The 22,344-nt window shown below is 39.6% G+C and overlaps 1 protein-coding gene across 13 annotated transcripts in view; it reads left to right on the top strand.

Annotated features, from left to right (window-relative positions):
• TRPM3 (transient receptor potential cation channel subfamily M member 3) overlaps positions 1-22,344 on the top strand; it is a 915,440-nt gene that overhangs the window by 654,784 nt on the left and 238,312 nt on the right. For 3 of the 13 annotated variants that reach the window (XM_058301683.2, XM_058301678.2, XM_071216686.1), the window contains exon 7: positions 12,227-12,301. The exons of the other annotated variants lie outside the window; for them this stretch is intronic. In XM_058301683.2, the coding sequence (XP_058157666.1) occupies positions 12,227-12,301 (75 nt within the window). The remainder of the gene's footprint in view (positions 1-12,226; positions 12,302-22,344) is intronic. 13 annotated transcript variants of the gene reach the window in all.

The raw sequence follows: 22,344 nt of genomic DNA on the forward strand, positions 1-22,344 counted from the left end.
GTGTTGGCATGTGGGCACTTTGGCAAGTGGCACGCCCAGTTAGGGGTATAGAGTACTGTACAGAAGAGAGGCAAGGACCCAGGTACCAGGTACAAGGCACAAGGTCAGAAAAGATCCTCACTTACAAACAGAATTAGACCTAGAATCTAGGGCAGGGACTGAGCCTGCAGAGTGGAGGCTGAATGGGGTGGGGGCAGACTGAGTCAGATGGATACTGCAATCAACGTAATTTATAAATATATAATTCTTCTTGCTTTAGGAACTGCATTTGAGACTTACCAGAAACCCGCAAGCTCTCCCATTCAGTGAATATAATTGAATGGCAAGAGGTGGGTTAAAAAAACTCAGCAGAGATCCCTGACTGTTAACTTTAACAGGAATTTGCCCATGAGCTGAAGCGAATGATGCCACAGTAAGCACCCATGAGAGTTCTACCCTGAACTTAATATTGCTGGAATGACCAACTCCTCCCGGTTTGCCCAGGACCTTCCTGGGTTTAGCACTAGAAGTCGCCTGCCTCTGGATCCTTCAGTCCCAGGCAAATCAGGATGGTAGGTCACCCTACAAGGGAGTCACAAATCATTGGGTCTGCTTCTTTGATTACTGTACTCACACCACAAAGCAGGCCGGAGGTGATCCAGGCTCACCGAATTACAGCAGGTCCTTGAGCCCTCACTGTAGGTAGCAGCAAAGAAAAGTGCCCTCTGAGAACACAGAAGCCTCCAGAACAAAACTGAGAAAGAAGGGACTAAGTTCACACTGACTTGGTTATATCCTGAAACAAAAAAAGTAAGACTACAAATCCTTGATGCAATCTCAAGCAGTATTTTAGAATAGCAATTTCTCCTCTCTAATCTGGACCCTATTTCCTTCTTTATCATAATTAGCAATAAGGTTCTTCCTATTAAAAATAAAACTTTCCTCTATGAGTTCATTCTGTAAACTCCATTTCCGTTTTCATTTCCTGACAACTGCCCAGCTCCATCTCAGGAGGCCCTTATGCAGCCTCCTGGAGATCAGTTCACTACCTGAGTGACTGCTACATTAGGGTGGCTCCAGGGGACATCTGAACACGCAGCATTTTCCTCATTAAAGTGCCATCCACCCTGATCACTTAGTGGTGACCTGTGTACTGTAGTAACCTGTCAACAAGCCTATTTCCTTACATAAATGGCATAATTTTCCCAAGAAGGCTTTACTTCACTATTAAGTGAATGCCACTCAGGAGACCTATAAACCCTTTCACATTCATGTCAATTATTAATAATAACATCTTGCAAACATTGAGTGCTTTACGTTTTTCTCAGCATTCTGGAATCCATTGTCTCATTCTCTTGCCTCCCTCTAAGTACCCTATGCTCAGTCAATGTAGAAGTATTTATCATTTATTACAATTGGCTTTGTTTTTAGAAGAGAATTCTTTCAGACGTGAGCAGGTGCCTAGTTGTGAACACTCTTCCATCTGCAGTTTCCTAAACTTTAAGTTTAATATACAAGGCCTCTAACAAGTCCAAAGATTCCTTTAGTAAACACATATTTATTGAACTCCTATAATGTGCCAGTCATGGCTAAGTTTCTAGAAAAGCAGCAGTAAACAATTCATTGAGCTTAAGTTGAGAGAAGTAAATAGAATGAATAAATAAGCAAATACTTAAATGATGTCTGGTAGGAAAAAGTGATATTAAGAAAAATAAACTTGAGTAAAGTGTATATATATATATGTATGTGTGTGCATGCACACTTTAGATTAGGTACTCAGGACATTTAGATTATGTGCCCAGGAATGGCCTCTCTGAAGAGATGGATTTAAGTAGAGCCCTGAATTAGTGAGGGAACCAGCATCCCAGGAGGCAGAAACCGGGACAACGCCCAGAGAGTTCAATGAGGAGCAAGAAATCCTTTGGAAAGAGTTGGATTTTATCCTAATGGAGTTTTGATCTGGCACGTTACAGGATCTACCTTATGCCTCTGCTGCTGTGTATAGAGATTAGACTGAGATAGGGGGCAAGATGAAAAGCAAGGAGTGGTCCCAAATGAGAAGCTAGGTATCATGTTTATTATACCGCTTCACTGCCATAGGTTCCAGCACCAGCCCCAGCCCCTTTCACTCAATGCCTATCAGGCTCCAGGCTGTTCATCAGAATACTTGATGACAAATTGTAACCTGACTCTGCTAGGTAAGGAGCCGCCACATATACCTTTAGTGACAGAAAATGTCCGAAGGGAAAACAGACTAAAAATTATACCCTAGCAAGTATCATCAAATGTCTATTAACACTACTTGTTGAAGACTAATTATTTTAACTTCTTGGTCATCATAGCAACAATTAGAAAAGTTGGACCCTACTGCCTGAGTAAATAAAGTTTAAACTTTCTTTAGAGATTCGAGATATTTCAGTGCCTCAAAGTAAACATTATTAATTCCAGTTAGGATTGCTGAGTACTCTATTTGTTGAAGGTGTCAGAACTTGGGATGAATGTGACTTGGCCCAGAATATATTTTGAAAGTTTAGATTTGGTCCAATATCAGATCTTTTTGTATAATTTACCATTTAATGCAAAAGGAGATGGGAGGTAGAAATCCAGTTCTCTTTGGCCTCCATTTGATTAGGGTGTCATTCCCTTGTGTTTGAATCTTATTTTAGGTTTGGGTGAATTGAAGGTTGGTTTTGTTTGGATTGCATATCAAATTATGTTCTGAACATCAATTTTAGGTGTGAGAAATTTCATTTTGAGGCTAAGATCTTCTGGCTTTGCTCTCTCTCTTCTTGGAAATAAACTCCACATCAGACTAATTCCAATATAAGGTATTATTTCCCCAGCATAGACCTTATAGATATAAATATTTTACAACATTAATTGTGGAGACTGGGTAGATTTAAAGTTCTATAATCAGTGATTTTGCTACTTTTGGGGTTTGCTTGAAAGAGAATTGGATGTTCTTCTCTTTGCACCAGAATAATGTCTGACATTCGAGTATGGCTTTGCTGATGAAGTGTATAGACTACTGTTCTCTATAATGGGCTTGTCATTTCTAAGTAAACGAGTAGCAGAAATGATTGCAGATTTAAAAAACATATTCAAGGGAAGCAGATGTGGCTCAAATGGTTGAGAGTCTGCTTCCCACATGGAAGGTCCCAGATTCTGTTCATGGTGCCTCCTAAAGAAAAACAAGCAAAACCAATGAAAAAAAACAACTCAGGGGAGCTGATGTAGCTCAGTGGTTGAACACAGTCTTTCCACATATGAGGTCTTGGGTTCAATCCCTGGTCCCCAGTACCTTAAAAAAAAAAAAAAACAACACCATAGTCAAAGTTGGTATTTGAAGATATTGGTATTCAGGGTTCTCTAGAAAAAACTATTTTTTCATATGCTGTCCTTATGCCAAACACTGATTCATATATGATTAGGTACTTATTCACACAAACTAACAAAAACAAAAATGACAACAATGTCTCCCAGTATTACAGAATGTCATCCCTAATAAGCCATGCTTTACCATGAGGAACAAATATTTTCCTTTTCCCCAGAGTTGTATATATACAAACACCATTAATATACTACTAGTCCACAAAGTACATCAAACATTGCAATGTCCAGTTAGTAACAGAAGATTTTATTTTGAAAAGCACATGACTATGAGGGGATGCACACGAATTTGAAGCATTTTGTTTCACTGAAATATCTATAATCAAAAAAAAAAAGAGCTCTTGACTGTATATGTTTATATCCTGATACCTTTACCGCCATTTTTTGGTGGTAATTCTTAGACAGAGCTAGAGTAGTTCTCAATAAGGATGATAGTGCCTCCCCTAAGATGTGTTTAAAATGTGAGAAAGGATTTGGATTTGTCACAATTTCTAGCACTCCTTAATGCGGTTGATGTCAAATATCCTACTACGTGCAGGAGAGTCTCACATGAAGAATTGCCTGGCCCAAATGCCAATAGCATCCCTTGGAAACTCGACTCAATGTATGTTTCCCTTAGTTTTCTTTGCGTTTTTTCAAATCCTGCTACTAGCCCACACCTCATTTGCATGATGACATCCTTCCAAGATAGTCTGTCCTAGTTTTTAAACATATGTAGAAGCAGCAATAGTGAGCCTGCAGTGAGAGTGAAAATATTTAACAACGCATGTAGACTCCACTATTCTAAATCCATGACCCAAGCTGTGTATCAACCTTTGTACCACCCTCAAATCTTCATGTCACTTGCTGTTGGGAAGTTCCTCCTTATATCTCACTTCATTCATACTAACTCTTCATCCTGTTCTTTTCTGGGTGAGGCCCATTATCTGTTTTAGAGCTTTCGGGGATGTGTGAACTGTCAATGGACTTGAATTGACCTTTCAGCTATCATGGCTGTAAGGAAGCTGTTTTTCATTTGAAGAGACATATTGACCTGCTTAACAGGCAGAACGAACTCATGAAGAAAATCAGATCAGAATTTCCAATTCCTCAGCATTGCTTGTAGCATCGCTGCTTTAATATGGTTCTCACACAGTGACTCCAGAACTGTGCTTGACACTGGGAGCTTTGCTGTCAGAGCCCCTGATACTCAGAGAAAAATCCTACAGTCCACACTTACCAGTTGACTTTGGGCAAGAGGCAAAATCCCTGGAATGCAGTGGCTTTACCCTCAGGGCCGTGGAGAACCCAGGGACGATTTTAATAAATCATAATCCTAGTAGAATAGAGGGTTAGAAATTGAATACAAAGAAAACTATAATTTTTTAAATCTATAAATTAATGAAAACCAGTTTGGAAATAAGGGGACAGGGAAGTAAAATAACTCTTGAATGAATAAAGAGATTAATGGAGTAAAACACCATGAAGTGATTTTTAAAATTCACATTTCTCTCCTAGTAGATGACTTTCTTTTCCCTGGACTACAGTAAATGCCTTATATGTATTATTATTTTTCTATTGTTAAATTACAAAGCTTGATTTAATTTAATTGATTTAATTAGAACTTTAAATTACAAATGTATCCCTGGAGACATAGGTTATCTAAAGTAAAGAGTACTTTTTTATGTTTTTTTTTAATGTGTGTGTTTTTATTATCTTTTTTTTTTAAGATACATAGATCACACAAACTGTTATATTAAAAAATATAAGAGGTTCCCATATATCCCATTCCCCAAACCTCCCACTCCTCCCACATCAACAAGTTCTTTCATTAGTGTGGTACATTCATTGCATTTGTTAAATATATTTTGGAGCACTGCTACACAGCATGGATTATAGTTTACACTTAATTTACACTCTCTCCCAGTCCATTCAGTGGGTTATGGCAGGATATATAATGTCCTGCATCTGTCCCTGCAATATCATTCAGAACAACTCCAAGTCTTGAAAATGTCCCCACATCACACCTGTAAAGAGTACTTTTAACATCCCCAATAGATTTACTAACCTTTCTGATACCAGCACTGACATTAATGTTGTATATAGTAAGTGCTCAATAAATAGTTGCTGATTGGGCATGAAAGAAATTTAAGTGATCTGGACCCATTCCTTTTATTTAAAAAAAAATAATGCAGGAATTTACAATTTCAAAAAAAATCCCAAAACTGTTTTAGCGATGGCAGCATCTTTGAAATAAGCATATAGTTTCCTAGGAGGTTACTTTAAATGGATATAGTATTATTGTAAATATAAACAATATATCATAAATACTATATTATACATTTTCATTCTTATTATGATTGTTAAATCAGACTCATTTCATATTTATACCATATACAGAGAGGCCAAGTCTGGGGTGGTAAGAAGTAGCACAGAGAGGGAAGCAGTTGGAAAAAGGAAGGTTTGTGTTGCTGTATACACAGCAATGAGAATTTTCTTCTGGACAGTTTTCCATTTTGGAATAACTTGGCTATCCACATAGTAAGATTTAGAGTTGACATGAGTTCATAAGACCCTTGCCCATGGCCAACATTCAAGCTAGCATGACACTTTTTCCCACTGAGCCTTGATGTAGTTAGGATATAGGTTCTGCTGCTCTATCAGTGGCTCAGGATAATGGCTGCTAAATAAGACAGAAGTTTATTCCTTAATCGTGCCATTCTGAACACACATAGGGGGGCCTCGTGGTACTGAAAACCCAGATTCTTTCTAACTTGTGTTCTGCCACCCCTCTTTGCATGGTCCATGGGAGCACATCACCTCATCTAAAATCCAGTCAGAATCTAAAAGAGGAGCAAAGAAAGGCACAGCCCTTCCCTTGAAAGGCGCAGTAAGAAGCTGCCCACGCCACCGTTGCCTCCATCCCCCGTGCCAGTGTTTGAGCACAGGGTCACCCCTAGCCAAAGGAGCATGAGTAAATGTAGTCCTTACCCTGGGCAAGTTTATAGTCAGGTAAAATCCTATTAGTATGAAGGGAGGGAAGACAGATATTGGGGGACACTTGCAGTTTTTGCCACACCTTTTCAACAACCAACTCTGGGCAGTTGTTAAGGATTGGCTGGAGCTGGTACATGACATAAAGCATAGCTGCTATTCATGAGTAAATTACACCTTTACTCATGAGATGGGGAGCCTCACCCACAAATAGCTCCTGCCCTCTCGTCTTTTCCACTAGGAAGATTTTAGTGATATGCACTTGAAAAGGCTTGTGCTGAATCTGGAAATAATAATGTGAAATAAAATGGGGATAAACTACCTAAAATTATATACCTTATTTTAGACCATCCTGGTATAGTTAACTCGTTAACTGGCCAAAACAGACCCCCCTCTTTGCCTCAAAATAATGCTACATATACTGCATGTGCATTCCATAGTAGATCCTTTACCATGTATTTTGTGACACATAATTTGGTAACATTTTAAATCCAAAAATATGAAAAATAAATATGAGGACAGAGTCTGCATTCCTATGGCACTTTATCTTTGCTATTGGCATTTCAGTGATAAATTCTGGGGAACAGTTCTCCTGACCTACATGCGATTGCAAACTTGGCAACAGAAGAATGGAGATCAGGCAGCCTCTCAGCTCTCCTGGGGAGGGACAATTATAGCTGGGCTGGGCCCTGTTGGGGGAGAAGAACAAAAGACCTGTCTTAGGGAATAAGAGCAGTCCATCTTCTGACTCAGTTGAGAAAACGTTTGAAGAGACCCTGCTGAGTGGAGGACCATGTGAGGGATTTAAAGAGTCCCCTCCAACTGGGCATTCCTACACTTTAATAACCCATAAATGGTAACTACCAATTTGGCAGAGACAGACAGTGTGGAAGGCCTCTTAAAGCCTTCTGAATGCCAGGAAATATATAATTGGGAGTGTTTGTTGACAATGACAGTAATAAAAATATTAATTAGAATTGCTCTTAATAGATAGTGAATTGGGTCACCTGGTTTTGGAGGCCCAGATGTGTCATTATTAATCAACTCTAGTTAGTTTTTCTTTTGATTTCAGCTTCTCTTATTCAATAAAACCCAAAATCTACAGTTGGGTTTTCCCTTATATCTTAGTACGTGACTAAAGTCTAGGAGTACCTATTGACTTACAGATTTCACAAAACCACAAAGGCTTTGAAAATAAATCTTGCCTTTCCTCTCTGGATACACTATATGTAGAACAACTTTTTTGCTTGTTTCTGGCTTTGTGCATCTTTTCCCTTCATGTTTTTATAATACCAAACTCAGAGCTATTGTGACTTTTATATTCAGACAAGTTTCTATAGAAAATATATTCAATGTTTAGAAACTTCATTAGAAAATGCAATAAACAAATCCAAAATACAAATGGTAAAACAAAGAAAATATTTGTAACAATCAGAAATGGATAATTTCCATAATGTACTAAGAGCATCCACAAATCAAAAGGAAAAATGAAAAACTTTCCTGGAAAATGGACAAAATACATCAACAGGAACATTATAAAGTAGAAAATGCAAAAGCTCAACTTTACTCAATTAAATAAATGGAAATTAAGGCAACAATGAAATGTTTCTTTAACCCATAAAGTTGACAGAAACGAAAGATTATAAAGATATAGTGTCAATAAATATATACGGTAATATGTACACATACATTTTTGGTTGGTATGTAAATATGACAGTCAATCTAACTTGGAAGACAATAGGGCTATCCCTATTAAATTTTATATGCACATGTCCTGTGGCCCCAAATAGTACTTCTAGGAATTTATTCTATATGTATTTATTGAAATAATTGTTTGTAGCAACAAAAATTGATATAACCTAAAGATCCATCAATAAAAACATACAGTGAAATACTGTGAAACTATTATGAATAATTCAATAGCTCTGTTGAGACTTATATGGAAAGATTCCCAAATGTATTTTTTTCTTTGCTTAAGTTAAAAACCTGATGTATTATACAATATTACAACAGTGTGTTTAGTATAGCATTTATATATTTTAAAAATTATATGCTTATAAAATATCCTAAAGGACACAGGTGAAACAAAAATTAGTGAGACTCAAGGTGGGAGGAGGGAAAGGGAACTGACATTTTTCACTTTATGCTTCTCAATGCTGTTTACAAAATTAGCAGATATAGCATTTACAATAGGAAGGGGAGAGGAGAAGAGTGGAGGGGAGGGGAGAGGAGAGGGAGGGTGGGACCTTTGGAAGTAGTCAGCCTAAACACGTAACATAGGAGTTGGGTAACCTCCTCCCATTCTTGACCTGCAGGTGAGAGCACACAGACGTTTTTGGCGTACATTGGTTTCTCTTGCTCATTCGGTCTTCTTGCTATCCTTAGCTCCCTCCAAGGGAAAAGAATCAAGACAGTGAGCCTAAGGGAAGAGAGGCTGGTTCAGGGATGCACACAGATCACCATATCAAGAACAATATTTTCAAATCTCCTATAAAGGATGGGTATGAAAATGAGACAATTGTCAAAAGATTTGATGTTCACATTTGATAATGACTGAAATTAGAACCAAAGTTACCTTCCCTTTTTGCCTTTGGAGCCTAACAAAACAGCTTAAATTCATTCCCATTTCTTGATCATGACCAGATATCTAATGTGTAATGGGGATACTGAAGATGCCCTACTTTTATCTCCCTTCCATGAGTACAATATAGCTGAACTAGAATTGTTTATTCCCCGCTTTGTCGTGCCCACGAGCATCCCAGAGTCCAGCTCCTTGGTCCCAGGGTCCTACTCCTGGTCACGGGGCTGGCTCATTCAACAGCCGTTTCCTGTTGAATAGTGTTTGTAATGCTCACTGTGACAAAGTGGCTTCCATGTACTCTTTATGCCAGTATCCTTTCAAGATGCTTTCTAGGAAGGCAAAAATGCAGTCAAAAGTTCTTCAGCTTTAATGGCAAAAACGAGAACTCAAAATATCAGTCGTGTAAAATGAGTAGTGATTGCTGTTATGTTTCCTGCAGGTATTACTTCTAGTAAACTTATTTCTCTACCAGTATTCACCTGGGGTTGCAAGATAAGTGAGGCATGTCTGTGCACTTGAAGAACTTGGTCTTGTGAATAAGTTAACAATAACCAGTTTTATTGAGCACTGTCCTAAACACTTTACAAGTAATAATACGATTTAATATTTAAAACAACCCTACGAAGTAGATACCATTATTGTTCCTGTTTACCAATAAGGAAATTGAGGCACTGAGATGTAGAGTAATAGGTCCAAAGGTCAAACAACTAGTAAGTATAGCAGACCCCAGAAGGCTCAACCTCTGGGCTCCACACAGCACACAAAGAGCTGCATCATAAAATGGCAACTATTGAATGTGCTTTAGCAACATGAGATACAGCAGGAATTCATACAGAAAGCCTTTCTGGGTCAGACAGTTATCAGGGGTACATGGCAGGGATTTTTTAAGTAAGCTATTTTAAATAAGGTGGAATGAGGACAAGGGAGTACAAGCCACACAAGTGATAGCTTTCAACACCCCAGTATTTAGTGTACAACATGGGATCTAACTAAATTTATTTTCCTTTTGTTAAACTGTTTACCTTCCATCTTCATAAGCAAAATTTCAGCTGTAAGTATGAATAAGGACCATTTGTGAAGTAGGATTAGTGTCTCAGGAAATATGATCAGCAGCAGCAAAAGGAAAACTATTCATGTTTGTTTCCATTTTATTGACCCCCCCCCCCCCCACCCAATAGAGAGACATTAAAGTAGAATATAGAATCAGAATGATGGGAGGGACAGTGTATCCATCTAGCTCATTGCCTTCATTTTGCAGATGGGATAACCCAATGTGAAAAGGTCTCGTGTCCCACAGTGAATTAACTGGCAGAGCGTTTACCTAAAGCCAGAAGCTTTGCTGCTCTTTGCTCAGCGTCACATCACTCACTAGCCTAGTTGGAGAGGTACCTTTCTGAGCCTATCTGATACAGCACCTGGGGAACTCAAACAAGAAAAGGCTCTCCATGCACCTGAGCATCACACAGAAGGACTCTCGGGGAGTGAACCTCATGACCATGCACAATCCTCACCCTTCTAGTCCCCTCGTTTGTTTGTTTGTTTGTTTTTTTCCTTAGAGGCCATTTTCTCTACTGTAACCTGAAAGGTAATTAAGGAAATATTGGAACATTTGGGGGCACCATGAAGCTTATATCCAAAAATTTCCATTTTTAGCCATGCCACGAATCTTACCCTGGTTGATCTTCACTAAAATTGTCATGTTAACTTTTGATAATTATAGTTTGGTAACCGAGGGGGTGGGGGAAGAAGTAAACAGAAAATACCAGTGTGCTGTTAACTCTAAGGGAAAGATGTAGTTAAGACAATTTTGTGCTTGGTCCCATTAAAAACTACTTGTGTTAAATTTCTGGGAGGGTTTATATTGTTGGCTCTTTGAGGCTTTGCTCATGGTATTTAGCAAGCAGGCTAATTTTCAAACACAGTGTTAGAGCAGCCTGGGGAGTATGTGCTCACAAGCTGAATTCATATTCTCAGAAATGTGCTAATTAGTTACTTTCTGGAAAATATACAGTAGTTACTCTTGGTTTGTTATTTTGCAAACCATTGAGAATCCATAGGAACCAACCCTGTGTTTCATTTCAAGGACTATTGTTTAGTGTTTTCCCCAGTGAGGGCATTCTAAAGAAAAGGCAGTTTTGCCAGGGTACAGGCACTGAAGGATTACCAACTGACATTCCATGAAAAGTGGGTGAGCCCTTACAATGCCTGTCACCAACCAGCTACCCCCAACCCAGCTGCCTGCCACCTCCAAACTATTGCCCCAAACTAAGGTTGATCTGGATGCCTGGCTAGAGAGAAAGCTAGGGCCAGAAGACCTAACTTGAGGGCATGGGATATACCATAAATACTGCAGCTAGGGAAGGAACAAAAATGAGCAAAAGCTCATGATATTCCCCTCTAAGGCTTAGATTGGAAATCAGATGCTGCCTGTACCGTCAAGCCCCAGACTGACTTGTTCAGTCAGTTAGCAATTGTAAAAATGTGGTATTACCATTACATTTGTTTCCTGGTTTGGAATGGAATAGCCAAACTGGTAGGAAACCACATACACTGACATGGCTGTGAGGACATTTTCAGGACATTTTTGATGGCATGGTATGTGTGCGTGTGTATGTATATATGTATGTATATAATTTTCTTAACCAATGAGAGAAGAGGAAGAGTAGGAACTATTGAGATCAGTCCGGTAAATAATGTTATACATATTGAATGACATGTTGGTATTTGTTTCAATTCCTTTAAAAAAAAAAGAAAGAAAGAAAAGGAAGAAATTAGGGAGATTAGCCTCTGAAAAAATAGTTTTTCATGTAAAAAGTAGTAAATCAACCAAATATAGGATACTTGTTTCTCCAGTGATAATGGAAAATGTTTTTAAAAGGAGAGGGGGGGAGTCCTGTTTTTGTTCTGTCCTGGAAGGCACAGAATTGGAAGATTAATAATTATTATTATAATTAGCATAACGACTAATATTTCTTGAGGACTTAATAAGTGCTAAGCATTTCACATGGGATTAATCATTTAACCCTTTCACCACATCAGCAGCTGTCTATGCTGAAATGGAGTAAAGAAGGACACTTCCTCCAGAGAAGGGGATGTTGATTTTAAGGACCTATTTAACTTAAGGACTGATGAGACAAGATGTAACTGGTACAGAAGGGCCCTTTGACACTTTGAATAGGTCTGAGTATGCAACTTGGGTTGCCATCACATGCAAAAATTTACAATTGGTTGATCCACCTGCTATAATAAATGTGTATCCACCCACTGGGATATAGAAATTTCAAAGATTTTATTTTTTGACAGGATGCCTGCCGTTTTTCTCTCTTGACTCCCGCTTGTTTTATTCATTTTGGGGTAGTTGCCAATTAGACCCAATTGGTAAGTATACTTAATGGACAACTTGAATTTCTCCTTATATCCCAACCAAGAAAATTAACCATAGAAACATTCATTTTCTTTATAAATTCCTAACAATATCCCTCCCTATGACTGCTGTTTATCTCTATCTCTTCTAGACATCCAGTCATGTCAGAAATTAATTACTCCCTATTATTTACCATCCTAAAGAGATTACTAGAAAGGAAGGAAATGAGCATTTATTTAGGTCCTAATATGTTCTAGGCACTGTTCTAGGCATTTTCATACATACTCTCTCCTTTTATGCTCTCAAAACCCTTCATGGTAAGGATTATCGTCTTTCTACATATGATAAAATGGCAGCTCAGAGAGGATAATCCCTTGTCTTAGGTCCAGTTAATGGCACAGTCAGGAGCAAACCTAGGCTGATGTGATTCTAAAACTCTCACTCTTTCCACCCCTCATATGGAAGCATTATTTCATTCAAAGAAAGGATCCCTTAAATTTCATTACCTTTGAGGGATTGAGGGTCACTGAGTCATTCAACCACAAACTCTATGCCAGACACGGGTTGGGCATTAGTACAGTTGGAATGAGTCATCAGCAGAACTTAGGACAGAGGATGGTGGTGAGTGGCAAGATGATAGAAGATCTCATAAGAAAAACATGAGAAGAAGATAAGATAGGGTAATGGAGTGGAGGGTGGGGATAGAGGCGAGCAGAGGAGCTTCTGATCATCTAGCCATGGCTACAGTCTTTCTTTATGTGACTCGTGGACTTCCCTTTGTCATCCTATGCCTGAGAATATATGAAGGAGGCTGGGAAGGCAAAGGGACGTTCAATTGTCATCACTGGCATCTTTTTTGATCATTGCATCATCATCAAATGCATTGGAATAACCATGACATGAAATTTTCCATCTCTAAGTCCATAACTGTCCAATGAGATTAATAGCAACTCTATATATTCAAGGTCTTAGCAGAACTTCTTCTTCTGGGGAGCTCTGGAAGAGGGAAGAAGTTAAGTTATACTCTCATAAATAAGAAACTTTAGCTCAAACCATATGACTTGGAAAGGAAGTTAAGCTTCCTCTGGGAAGGTTACGTAAATCAGGAATATAGCACTGAATTCTGTTGATTATCTAGCCTGTTCAGTACTATCACCCAGACTGCCAGCTAAGTATAAAGAAAGATCTTACTGCCTAGACAAAATCAACTAAGTAAAAGACCTACCACTACCAAAATACAAATATCTAATTCATGTTCGGTTAACATTGGACTGCAAATGACTTGCCATTTTTCAGATGCCATCGACTGGAAGGGTTGTTCAAAGTTTTCTCTGCCTTTTAAGGGTCTTGCATCTGAATAATAGGTTGTGTGAAGACAAAGAGATTGTGTAAAGAAGACATCACAATTTAATCCCTTGTCCTATCTTTGTCTCATGCAATGGCTTAACAGGTTGGCTGTGTCACTGAAATGTCTGTCATGCTTGTTAATGAAAAAGTCACTTTGGCAATCAGGAAAATAATAGAGACAGAAGAATAGCTGGGGAAGCAGAAGAAAATTTTAGTGAAACCCCATTTCCTAGCATTTGCCTATCTCCTTTATCTGATCTCTTTTCCCTTTCAAGCTAGGAGTAGTCTTTGTTTCAAGAAAAAAGCCTTTTCCACCTTGGAAAATTACTTGTTAAGGGACTGGGATGGTTTCTTTAAATGAGTCTGAACAGAGTAAAAGTCCCACATTCTGATAAGATATCTGAGACCCTTTTACATACTGGGAAGATTTGGGTTGCAAATGTTTGACTGGCATTTGGTCTCAAAGTCAGTAAAGTTTGCAGTGGTTATTCAGATTTAACAGGTCCCTATCATGACAACATAGACCTTTTTGATGGGTCCCAATCCTCCCCTGCTTCACTGCTAACTGAAAGACCTTCTGTCATCTTTTCATCTGCTGTTCTTCTAGCTTCATCTCATGCCACAGCACCATGTGGATTTTGTTTTCTACTAATTCCAAATTACTTGCAGTTTCCCTTAAACAACATATACTATAAGATTTATTTTTGTCTCTGTTCAACATTTGCTGAAATTCCATCTTCTCCTCCAAGCCCCTCCCCGTATGGCAAAAACCTGCACTCCCTCCAAGCTTCAGCTCAAAAATCTCAATGAAATCCTCTCTGACCTTTCTGGCCCCATCCTGCTCCCCTGAGATCCTCCGAAGCCCAGGTTATGTGCCATCTCCTCCATGTTCCACAGTACTCTGTGAAAATCTGTCGAGTACTGTTTCTTTGGGTAGAATGGTCATCTGCCTACCTGCCTGTACCGTCCCCCATCATCTGTAGACTGTGAGCTCCTGGGGAGCAGGGCCTGTGTCATTCTTTCCTGTCATCCTGCAAACCTAGTGCAGTACCTGGCATATCCAAAGAGGTGTTCAATAAATTTTTATTTTGAGTATCAATGTCTGCTTTTCCTGGCCTTATTTTTAGCTCTGTGCTCCAGTCTGATGTAGAAATATCATAGAAGGCCTAAGATATATAAAAGCTGTAAAGGGAAGACAAATAATAAAATAGTAATTACACAGAGAGACAGAGGGGAGGATAAACAAATAGGAACATGAACAGACAAAAGCATCATGCATACCTCTGACTTGCAGGCAGGAAAGCATTTACTCTGATGAATTTGACTGTGTTCCTGTTGAATCATGACTGTTGTTAAATAATGTCCATCTTATGACCTTAAAAAGTCTAAAATGTATATTTTTTGGTAGCAGCCATTGCCATCATGACTTGATTCTCATTTACACAGGAAAAGAGATAACCACTGATTTCCCCCCACTATTTTAAAGAGTTAATTGCCCTTGGCTACTTTTCAGTGTAGATTAGGATCAACCGTTCAGTAGAAATACATAGGTAACTTTAGAAAGTTCCACAGACATAAAGTAAATCATAAAACTTGTGCTGACTGGGTACTTTTCTACCACATTCCAACCGTTTTTCAGTAAGATATATTTAGATAGGACAAGGAGCCTCATTCCCTAGGGGTCTTAAAGAAAAGAGGGCTGAGATTTTAATTTGCCTAAGATATTTCTAGGTGGGGAATTTATCAAAGGATCCTTCCAAGTTCATTCCTCGGATTTATAATAATTTGTCCATCTTTTTTAAAATATCAATTGGACTATTTCAAGCCATTGAAACTACTGGGTGTAAAAGTGAAGCCTGATTCCTATAGGATTGAAGAATTACTAGAAATAGCACTCCTGAGATATCACTAAGAAAGTTGTCCTAGGTTTTAATGGGATAAAAATACTCTAACCTTGAACCCTCAAAGAAAGATGTGTAACCCCTGAGAAAAATGAGGAAAATAGAGATTTTATGCCCTAACACTGGCCAAATAAGCCAACAGCTGATTCTCCTTCTTCTTTGGCTTCCATAGCTGAAACATGGAAGCAGCCACTCCCCTCACGGAACAGGCTGTCCCTGTTCTGTGTGGAGGCCAGATTTCAAAAGCTTGCGAAGAGTTCCATACACCCCAATCCAGCAGGCAAACACTGCAGCCCTAAATCACAAGCAGAGGGAGCAACAGCTCGTGCTGGCTAAGGAGCCTCAGCATCTCTGTGTCCACCCAGGGTTCTGTGAGCAATCCTGCCTGAAGGAGGCAGGGTGGGAAAAAAAACAAAAGCCAAACAGGTGTGCCTTTGCTAAACCCAAGAGTCAGCTTTTCTGGTCATCATGCAAATCTGAGCTGAGCCTTATCTCGTTAGCAGCATTTCTTCTACCTAGAGGGAGAACACAGGATGTGAATACTAATTCTGGGGCACATCCGAATTTATTATGAAGTCATGGGGGAGATTCTGAAGAAAACCATGGCATGCCCACATAAAGAGTTTGTGGAGAAGTAGAAAGTTCACTTCACTCTTTTATTTCCATACCTTAGATTCTGTTTCTCAGCATACGTGGAGCAGGATTTATTTTAGTATGTGGATTTATACATTTCCATTATTCAAAAAAAATAAGAATCATTGTAGAGAATATGAAGTATTATTCATAACCATAAATATTTAAGAATGTCACATAAAAAACATGTTCTTTAATTCAAATAAATCTAATTCTAAGCCTCTATTCCATCTAGTTTTTTGTAAATTCAAACATATTTATTAGGTCTCTCTCTCTCCCTGTCTCTCTCTCTCCCTGTCTCTCTCTCTCTCTCTCTCTCCCTGTCTTTCTCTCTCTCCCTGTCTCTCTCTCTCTCTCTCTCTCTCTCACTCACTCAGAGGGTAACAGGGAAATAGGAAGGGGGCCTTTTAACTTCCTTCAGTCACAATTACCACTGATAGAATAATTGTCCAGCCCCAGTCTCAGCATCCCAAGGTGTATGTCACAGAAGTTCCCTCAGACAAGATGCCTGTGCTAACCCCCACCCTTATGGAGCGTACATTTTATTGGAAGGAGACATAAAATAATTAAAATAAATTAGTAAAATATATAGTGTGCTGGATAATGATAAGAGAGAAATAAAGCAGAGAGGACAGAAAAGGGAGAGCAGGGGAAGGGCCACCATTTGAAATGGAGGGGTGGGGAAATCTTGGAGGAAAGTGAGGGAACTGACTGTGCAGATATCTTAGGGAACAGCATTTCCAGGAGAGGAAACAGCAACAAAAATATCCCCAGGTGGCAGTGTGGCCAACATGCTCAAAGAACCTCCAGGAGGCCTTGGTGGCTGTGTGGAATGAGCAAGAGGGAGAGTAGCAAGAAATGAAGGCAGAGAGGGAACAACAGACTGGGTCCAGTACAGGATTCTAAGACCTTTGACTTTTACTTCCACTCTGTGAAATGGGGAGCTTAGAGAATTTTGAGCAGAAGAGTGATCTTATATCTGTCAACAGGATCACTGTACCTTCTGTACTGAGCGTAGCCTAAGTGGGGGGCACAGATGAAAGGCAGACACCAGTTAAGAGACTTTTGCAACAATCCAGGCAAGAGGTTGTGGTGGCTTAGACTAGAGGTCTAAACAATTGAGGCAGTGAGAAGTAGTCAAATTCTGGTTCTCATTCGAAGGTGAACAGGCAAGATTTACCATCAAATTGGATATGGAGTGCAAGGGAAAAAGGCAAGTCAAGAATGACTCTGTTTGGGGCTGATTAGCTAAAAGAATGGAGTTGCCAATTTCTGGAGTGAGGAAGACTGCAGGGGTTGGGAGGCAGGAATGGGAGAATATCAGGACCTTAGTTTTGAACAAATCAATTTAAGATCCCTAATAGCATATTTGAAGATATTAAGAAAGGCATGGTTATGCAAGACTGGATTGAGTGGAGACACTTGGATTGGAGATATAAATGTAGGAGTTGTGAGTTTGCAGATGGTATATGACATGTGAGTGGATGAAATCAAAGAGAGGAGAGGAGAGGATAGACCAAGAAGTGACCTGGTAGCTGACCATCAGGGCCACTGCAAGTCCCTCTTCTCCCTGTTCCAGATGTGAATAAATTTCTACTCTATCTCACCTGCTCCCAGCTTGCCCCCATCTTAGACACTTGACTTTCTTGTGGATTTTTACAAATACCATCAAGGGAGCTCAAAATACTAGCAATTTCTCCTTTCTAGAACCTCTGAGAGGAGAGAATAGACCAAGAAGTGACCTGGTAGCTGACCATCAGGGCCACTGCAAGTCCCTCTTCTCCCTGTTCAAGATGTGAATAAATTTCTACTCTATCTCACCTGCTCCCAGCTTGCCCCCATCTTAGACACTTGAGTTTCTTGTGGATTTTTACAAATCCCATCAAGGGAGCTCAAGATACTAGCAATTTCTCCTTTCTAGAACCTCTGGCCAAGAATGCAAACCCTGAGAAAAGACAACCCAAAGGACCCTTTTTTTTCAAATGAGGATAGGGAAAAACAAATGGAAAACACAATCTAAATTAATAATTCAATAAATAATTCTGCTACACAGAAGAGATATTCTTTACTTGAAGGCAAAGCACCAAGTGAAGAATGTACTAAATATAGATGAGTAATTTCCAGCAGTGCCCTGAAACTCTTTGCTCCTGAAATAGGGTGAAGTGGTAAGACATTCGTTTTTAAAGTCTCAAATAGTTGGTTCTAGGTGCTAAATTGCAAGGAGAATAGATATCTTCCAGTAAGGGCGATACTATATCAATTATGTACCACGGAAGCTGGTGTCAGTGCTCAGCTTATCAAGTCAGATTCCTGAGTTGGTTAGTTTCTCACTCACCACAAGCATGTCCGAACTTGGTAAACAAACAGGTGTTGCCTCCTGTGAATAATTTTAACCACATTAGTTAGACCCAGGGGTTGACAAACTATTGCAGATGGGCCAAATCCAGCCTACTTTCTGATTCTGTAAATAAATCTTGACTGGAAGGTTGTCATGCCTATTCTGTGTTGTCTATGGCTGCTTTCACACCACAGCCGCAGAGCTGAATAGTTGCAACCAAGCAACCATTGGCCCACGAAGCTGAAAATGTTTACTCCTGGGCCTTTTACAGAGAAAGTTGGCTGATCCCTGGTTTAGCCTTTAACGTATACTTCTGAAAATACATTGTTCTTGGGTGTTTCAGCCCCATTTCATGGGCTTTTCCCTAAAATTTGTTCCATGAGGCACATCTTAATGCTCACTCTTTTCACAGGTGAAAGTCTGCTCCCCTTGCAGCTGTTTGGTTGGGCAGATACTGATGGAGAGCTTCAGCTTCACTTGAGAACTTGTTAGAAATGCATATTCTTAGGTCCTACCGCGGCCGTACTGAATGAGAAAGTCTGCCTAGCAATTAAGGTTTTAGCAAGCCCTCCAAGTGGTTCTGAAGCATGCTAATGTTTGAAAGCAATTGTTCTAAAGCAAACACTGATAAGAAGAGTGGTTAACTAAAAATGAGGATTCACTCCCCTTGTAATAATTTTCAATGCACAAACTAATTCTTTGCACATTAGAATTAGGGTTTAATTGGCTGCTTTCTAGAATAATAATATTAGCACTTACCATTGCAGTCATAAAGATTTTTGGTGGCAGCAGTAGGAAAAAAAGCCAAGTAGCTATTTCGCATCAACATGATTGAATAGGATAATAAGGTTAACCCCCCCCCCCCCAGTGGTTAAGGGTCCAAAGTGCCCATTGCATCGCTGGGTACTCTGTCCATGACTGTCTGCTAATTCCTGGTCTTCATGGACTGCAACGTGTTTAACTGATAGATGGTAATGGGGCATTCATTTATAAGAGAGAACAGTAGAAGCGATTTCTTTCCAGCACCATCTAGGGATATGCTAGAACATGAGAAAAACTTTAAATTGGTATTTTCCTCTTCCAGGATTTATGCAGGTGCTGCTGTATTGTTGCTGTATGATCGTTTCCTTAATGACCTAATCCTTCCCTGGAGCTTCATCCCTTCGTGTAACTAAGGGAAGGAATATTTCTGATAATGAACAGCTGTGGTTTAGATGAAGCAAGACTCCTAATCCCAGGAAATAAGAAATGAAAGAGTGAGTCTTAGCCTTGTAAATCAAGGCAGAGAAGCTACAAAGGCTCAGTGAACAAATTCAGGCACCTCTCTAAATAGAGGGTATAGGCATATGTTTTTAAATGCTACCAGAAAGAGGTTTGAGATCCAGAAAGAAGACAGGGGTCTGTCCAATACCTAATAGTTTATATCTATCATCCCAGAGTAGTTTTAGGTTGTAGGATAAGTTATATGGTCCAAGAAATACAGAATCTGGATTTCCTAAAAAGTCTCTGCTTGAAACCCAGCTTGTCTACTTATTCGTTGTATGAATTTTACAATTTATTCTCAGCGTTTCAGTTTCCTTCACTGTAAAATGGGATAAAAATGTCTCGACCATAAAGTTATTGAACAGATTGAGAAAGTCTATGCAACCTGGCCAATCAAGTGCCCAACACTTAATAAATATGCACCAACTGCAACTTCCCATTTGTGAGAGAGAAACTGCCTTCTGGAGATCGGCCCAGTTGACTTCCCTAAATTAAATCATTCTCTACATCCCAGAAGTTGATAGACAGCCATGTTCTTGTTCCATTTGTAGTGAGTTTTTTTTAACCTGCTGCAATTGTCATTGCCTTTTCAAGAGCCATAAGGGTGTCAAGAAAACATTGTCTTTCAGAAATGGCCATATTTGTGCTTAAAAAATAAGTTCATGTTCACAGACTTGAACCAGAAGCTCGTTTGTTAGATGCTGCTGCAAAATGAGTGCCAGAAACAGAAATGACAGTATTGCAATTCATGGTGCTGGAAGTTGAAGAGTTTTATTAAATTATACCCGACTCTTGGCTGGATAAGATTCACATCAACTGAGAATTGGACACTGGAGTCAAACAGATGGAGATCAAATATCACTTTTATTAATGATGAAGTTGTTGGAGATAGTGACTTAGTGTAAGGGCCAAATGGATTTGCCTGCCCACCTCAGCCCCCAGACAACTCACCAGAGGACAAATTTGAATCTTCAAGCAGACATTTACCTGCACTGATCCACAAAGGAAAAGGAAGAAAGAATATAAGTCCCTCGCACTGAAAGATCCTTAGGAGATTATCTCCACCCAATCAAGAATCATGGACAGATGGTGGTCACCACTAACCAAGCTACTCGATTATTTGTGTGGAGAAGAGTGAAGAAAGGTCAAGAAGTTAGAAGTGTCACACTAATGGAGCTCCTTCTGCCAAGTATGAAACAAGAGGAAAGAAGTTTTCACCATGTTGTCATACGTATTTCCCACTGAGAATTTAGTCACCATAAAAATTGATCAGATTGGACTTTACCTGTTATCTTCTAGAAAAGATGTCCAGATAATAAAAATTTTTTAATTGCCTCTTTTCCCAACTGTGGATCAAAAATTGAATTAAATACCAATACCAGATACACAGTAATCAATATTTTTCCATTGTCTCGAATGTGATACTGACAGTTATTTTTAAAACTTTGGTGTTGGATGAAAGTCACTCCCAGCCTACAGCACCTGAGCCCCTAAAGCATGTCATTCACCTCATCAGGAGCAGAATTAGGTTTCCATTTCTGTCATACAGTTCCCTATTCATTTCAACTGGAGGAAATAATAGATTTTATGAACACTCTTCCAGCAAGGGCAAAAATATAAATCCTTGTTTATATCTCCATCCCTGCTCCCCCATGTCCAGGACTTTGTGGCTCCAGCTAGGTAAATTCTGAGAAATTCTTTCTTTAATTTAAAAGTGCAGTACAGCTGAACTGAAACTGCCTGTTGAAGCCCTTAAGAATGTGGGCTCTTTCAGACTTAATCCAGATGGACAAGCAAAACATGAGTGTCCACCCAGTTCTCCTGCAAGTGAGCATGTTCTTCTCCAGGTCTCTGCCCACTGGGGAGTCCCAGTAGCTGAGGCCTGTGAAGGGCACCATGGGCCACTTAAGTGACTGTCATCTTCACTTAAGAGATTGAAATCATATATCTTATCTTCTCTGACCACAGTGGAATGAAGCTAGAAATCAATAACAAAGTGAGAACAAGAAAGTCCACAAATATGTGGAAATTAATATACTCAACTACCAGTGGGTCAAAAAAGAAATCAACAGGATATATCAATAGAATTGAGATATGACCATCAGTCCTTTTCGAACTGCCAGTTTATGTCTCTCCTGTCCTCTGTGCTAGTCCCAAGGCTCAGATCCTGGGCACTGTAGATTTTATCCTTGTTTCACAAATATTTATTTGAACTACCCTCTGAGTGTGAGGCACTACGGGAACCAGAATGTTGCCTTAGAGGGGTGGTGTGTCTCTGTCCTGAAGAGCTTGCAATTTAGTGGAGGAAACTCTCTTTAAAGCCAGACAATAAAATAGCTGCCAAAAGACATGAAAAAACAAAAACAAAAACAAAACGATGGGGGGAAGCGGACTTGGCCCAATGGATGGGGCATCCGCCTACCACATGGGTGGTCCGTGGTTCAAACCCCGGGCCTCCTTGACCTGTGTGGAGCTGGCCCATGCGCAGTGCTGATGCAAGCAAGGAGTGCCCTGCCATGCAGGGGTGTCACCCGTGTAGGGGAGCCCCACAGCAAGGAGTGCACCCCGTAAGGAG

This window comes from Dasypus novemcinctus, chromosome 8 (assembly GCF_030445035.2).
Source record: "Dasypus novemcinctus isolate mDasNov1 chromosome 8, mDasNov1.1.hap2, whole genome shotgun sequence".
NCBI lineage: Eukaryota > Metazoa > Chordata > Mammalia > Cingulata > Dasypodidae > Dasypus > Dasypus novemcinctus.